At 47.0% G+C, this 4,857-nt stretch overlaps 1 protein-coding gene across 1 annotated transcript; it reads right to left on the reverse strand.

Annotated features, from left to right (window-relative positions):
- Nucleotides 1–2,622: 2,622 nt before the first annotated feature.
- On the reverse strand, nt 2,623–4,566 carry Pop4 (ribonuclease P/MRP subunit POP4). Its single transcript, XM_077670981.1, has one exon. The coding sequence runs from the start codon at nt 4,326–4,328 to the stop codon at nt 3,663–3,665; it is 666 nt and encodes a 221-aa protein (XP_077527107.1). The 5' UTR covers nt 4,329–4,566; the 3' UTR covers nt 2,623–3,662.
- Between the last annotated feature and the right edge of the window lie 291 nt (nt 4,567–4,857).

Below are 4,857 nucleotides of genomic sequence, written 5' to 3' on the forward strand. Positions count from 1 at the left end.
TTGCGTTTTAGCTCAGTCGAAAGACCCACATCGGAAAGAAGAAACTCAAAAGGAAAAAAATAGAGATGACGGGTGGATCACAAAATCACAAAATTATGCCAGCGGGGGCGAAATATTTGCACAGGAGTATATTGCACAGCGGCTTGTTGCCGCTCGGAAATCAAGTTGCACGCCTAGAAAAAGAACTGATAAAGTGGGCGAAGGCTGCACTATAAAACGTGCACCCGTGGCGCTTCTGAAAGCGGTCATAAAATATCCGCCGCGGTGGTAAGCCTAAACTCTTCAGGTTGCCAAGGTTGCACAGCCAGCTAACACTTCGAAACTGCCGCCATAAGGCGCGCCCCTCATTGGCGGAAGTCGTCAGGCGCCCTTCACTCCATGGAGGAAGAAAGTCGCGCGCCATTTTCTAACCGAAGGAGAAGCATGCCGCCGACGCGGAATCGCCGACGCGGGCGTCAAAAGAGCTCGCACGAATCGCGTGAAAAAAACGCGCCACGCAGTTCGCGCCGATATTCTTCTATTCTTTTTTGTTTTCTCTATACAGCGAATAGTGCGACTGTTGCACTCAGCACTTTTTTTTTGTGAAGGTGGAGTTACTCCGCCTTGAGGATTTATTCTGGCCGATTAACGCCTTTTTTTTTTCTCCCCTTTTATTGCCCAGCTGCCCCATGAAACCGTGGATTAAATCCTCTCCTGTTCTCAGTCACTATGGCGCAATCAAGCGCGTTACTTGACCGTGCCTCAAACTACACTCCCAGCCTCCCGATCCCTCTCAGCCCAGTCCGACCCTTCTGCCATTTCGGCCTGGGTTCCTGGTCACGCTGGCATAAGCAGTAATGTCTGAGAAAATACACACACCCCCATCCCTTCTTTGTACATGCCCTGCCAACCAACCGTCTTCTATCCTAGCACCCTTCTCCCGTCTTCACCCGCATCTCAATCCCCGGTGCTGCGCACCGTACGCCACCTTATTTGCCTCCTCCTTCTGGCTCGAAATGCCTGAGCCATCACAAGTGCTGCAGCGCATTTACCAGACACCTTCTCTACCTGCTGTACGGCCTCTGCAACCATTCCAACCGGATCCACCAAGCCATCAGGGCCCACTTCCAGAGATCGGGTCAGCTCCTTCTCGCTTGAGAGGGAGGCTACATTACCTAAGTTTTATTACAGCGAAATTGTTCACCCCTGTACCCTGCATGTATACCCCACATGCGTTCCCAGAAAAGGGGTACTCGAGTCAGGAAATATCCACGCGCGCAAATCCGGTTACGGAGAGGGTGGAGAGTGTGTGGCTTCGGTTCTGCATCGGAGCCGCGGTGCAGGCGCAGCGCAGTAGCATCAGTGGGAGGGGGTATAAGTAGTGAGGCGTTGAGACAGCCACTCCTAGTGCCGGTCACGTGGCAACTGCCGACGGGCAAGACGCAGCAGTTTCAAGCATTTCTATAGATTGCAACCGTCTTGTGTTTCGTTAATGCGTGCAACACAGTCAAACCGAAATAGCTTCTTTGGGTAATCCACCACCGTATGACTGGTTTGGTCAGCCAGTTTCTTTTTCACTGCTTAGAGTCATGGAACAATAAAGGAGCTAATTTTGCCCCTTCTAACAAAAAAATAACAGTTAAGAATGACACCAATGAGTAATTTAAGCCTGCCATCTAGCTGGCAAGCGCTTATGTTTGTATGGGTACGAGTGTTCTAGCAATACTCCCTCAGATTAACAGATGTGACCATAAAAGAATAAGCAATATTGGTTATCAGTTATCTCTGGTTATTGGTTACCTCTGAAAAAGCAATACCCGTTTGCAGCCAACAGAGAGAAAGGTCTCTAATGTATCCTAAGAGGTGAGCCCTGCTATAGGCAGGACTTCTTACTTCTGATGCATTGAGGAATAATAAAATGAATGTACAGGTGATATGGCAAAATGGAAGGATAAAAAATAGAAAGAAAGAGAGACAGAACGTCGACAGAGGAGACTTTCTTGCAAGTAAATGCACGGAAATGCACACACACGCATGCTCAGAATAGAGTCATGGGGCTCTCGGATAACTAGTCTTGACTCTTGAGCTAACAGTATACACGTGACAAATGAATACCTGACTGCGTCTCTTACAGTTCGCAGGAAGACAGGAACTGGTAATCAAAAAGGCCCAATATAACGTGTGTGTATATGCCCCCATTTTAAAAAACCCTGTCGCGGGTGTATGAGCACAGGGCTATGCTCCAGTCTCTATTTCATCATCTATCGTCTTCAGAGAAGAGAAATGAGAAGAAAGCGGGTGCATCTCATGATCTTCCAGCTGAGCGGCGACATACAAGTATTAAGATGCAATAGAGACAGTGTCGAGAATGCGAGTCCAGTGATCCCAAAGTTGAATTCTTAATGCCAAGAGGGTTGAATGTGCTCGCCAATACACGGCAACAACAGCAGTGGATCCTAGTGGATGAGATGGGAAACAAAACAGCAATAATGCGCGCAATAGTGCTGTCTTGGAGCAAACTTGGAGTAAATAATTAGACAAAAATAACAAACAGTAAGAGGATAATTACATATAAACAGTGACGGCAAAAAGAAAAAGTACACTCGTGCAAAATACAGGCACACTTCGTAGAACGACCCTGAAAAGCTAGACGTTCAAAACCTAGTTGTAATAAACCTAGTCCCGTCAACGTCAGCAGCTTTGATGACGGTTTTTCCAATGGTGCTATCGATACGCCATTACTTAATTAAAAAATCAGGCAAACATTTGCTTAGGATGTCATGGCTACTTAATTTTAATGTTCATGCTTGCAGTTCCTGTAATGGGATGAACGGCAAGGTGGGTAAAAGATGTTCTAAGCCACGAAAGTATCCTCATCCAGAAAACTTGTCACATAGGCAGGTTATGAAAAAACATACGAAACAAAAGAAGAGCGTAGATTGTGCTCCAGCAAAGCATAAGCTTCCATGGCTTTGGATTTTGTTTAGAGTGCTGAATGCTCTGTAAGCTGGCAGAAGGCAGTATGTGCAAATGACTAGCCTGGTAACCTTTTCCTCAGAGATGCAAGGCATGTTCTGAGTTTATTACCATATTATACATGCTTGTAAGTTTTGAAAACAACTTCGCTAAATTCCATATGTTGGCAAAGTGTTTTACTAAATTTTCAAGCAATTTACACAGCGCACTCTCAGTCAATCTACCACTAAAGTAAATAAATAGGGCAATGAGTCGCTCGCTATGGTTGGGGGTACCTGCAATTCAAATAGGACAAAAAAGGCCAAATCATGGGATTGATGTTAGCCATCTCACACTGAACACATATCCACTGCAGCTCCAAAATGCAATCTTGTCACCCAAAATAAAGGAGGCTATGATCAAAGCCACTGCTTTATCGAAAAATATTTTGTACGCACAGTCCCAATACACTGACTCAAGCACTGTACAATTTAATGTTTTGTACGCTTAGTACTTGTACAGCACTTAGTAGTAGCAGTGCGGCGGCAGGTGCTGCATGTTCCAGAGGCCTTAAACCAGGGTGTGTGTTTTTCACCCAGCGAGGTTAAATCCTGGAGTTTCTTCCGTTTCAACGACCAAGTGTACACATATCCAGCGTTTCTCACTCTTCCATCTTTAAACATAGACGCACAACTTAAACGAAATGCGCTGCTCTGGCTCAAGCCAACTCATAGTTCGATTATCCCGCGGGCCTTGAACTTGGACTTCATTCTCTCGAAGCTGTGGACGCGGAAGTGACTCCCGTAGATCTTGTAAATCCTCCCGTCCAGCTCGAAGGCGAACAGTGTGTGGGCCTTCGGCACCGTCCTGACGACGTCACTCTCCGTGAGCAAACGGAACACGTTCTTCGTCTCCTGAACGACGATACCCCTCGTGCCGACGTACGAGGGGCACTTGGATTCCGCGACCGTCATGAAACAGCCCGTGTACTCCGCTTTGAGCAGCCGCGCTTGCTCCGTGGATTCGCCCCGCACGAGTTCCCGGAAGTAGTCCTTCCACATCAGGTGGACGGGCACGAAGGACGCGTACGACAACTTCTCCTTGTGCACGTTGAAGATGCCCAAGTCGCGCTTCTCCCGGCAGGTCAACAACTTCGTCTTTTTCTTCTTCTGACGACCGCCCGAGGAGGCGGCCGATTTCTTCCGTATGACGTCTCTCTCCAGGACGGCAGTGTACAGCGCGATACCGGACACTTCGCGAGGGTGGCAGCCCGTTTTCTGGCGAATGAACGTTCGGACAGCTTGCGCCGGTAGCGGCGGGTTGTAGTTCAGTTCTTTCGAAGGCACGTAGACGTTTTGCACAACATCGTCGCTGGTGCCCGCAGGGTCGTCCATGTTGCTGTTCGCAGTGGCCGGTGTAAATTTTCAGCAGAGTGATGAAGGGAATCACTTGAGCGAAGGACCTCGCAGCTGTGAGGTAATGATGTCGGTGATGCGTTGAATTAACACCGGCTTGGTTGAATCAAAGTTGACATAAACGTAGCGTTAATACTGATGTAAACACAGCATACAACTCACACACGTGGGATCCGCTCGTCTGTTCGTCCACTGATGCACCTGCACTTTTTCTGCTTTTTCCTACGTTTAGCCAGTAGTGTAAATAAAAGCAAAAAAGTGTAGCTCAAGTTCTGCACTGAAGTAACACCGGTTTTATAGCGACGTAAAATAAGGCAAATTGAAGAGGTTTTAAGACGTCGTAATAATTTAAATGTTATTCCACCGGTGCACTTTCTAAATTTTGCAACTGCAAATTTCTATATACACAACATAAGTAGTAAATACTTAAATTTAGCTGCAACAAGTTCTACGAGGTGCGAGATTATACATGCGTTGCACATTGGTAATTTTTCTGCGTAAATCTAAC

The sequence above is a fragment of the Haemaphysalis longicornis genome, unplaced genomic scaffold (genome assembly GCF_048455015.1).
Source record: "Haemaphysalis longicornis isolate Haplotype H1 unplaced genomic scaffold, Haemaphysalis longicornis Haplotype H1 scaffold_5, whole genome shotgun sequence".
NCBI lineage: Eukaryota > Metazoa > Arthropoda > Arachnida > Ixodida > Ixodidae > Haemaphysalis > Haemaphysalis longicornis.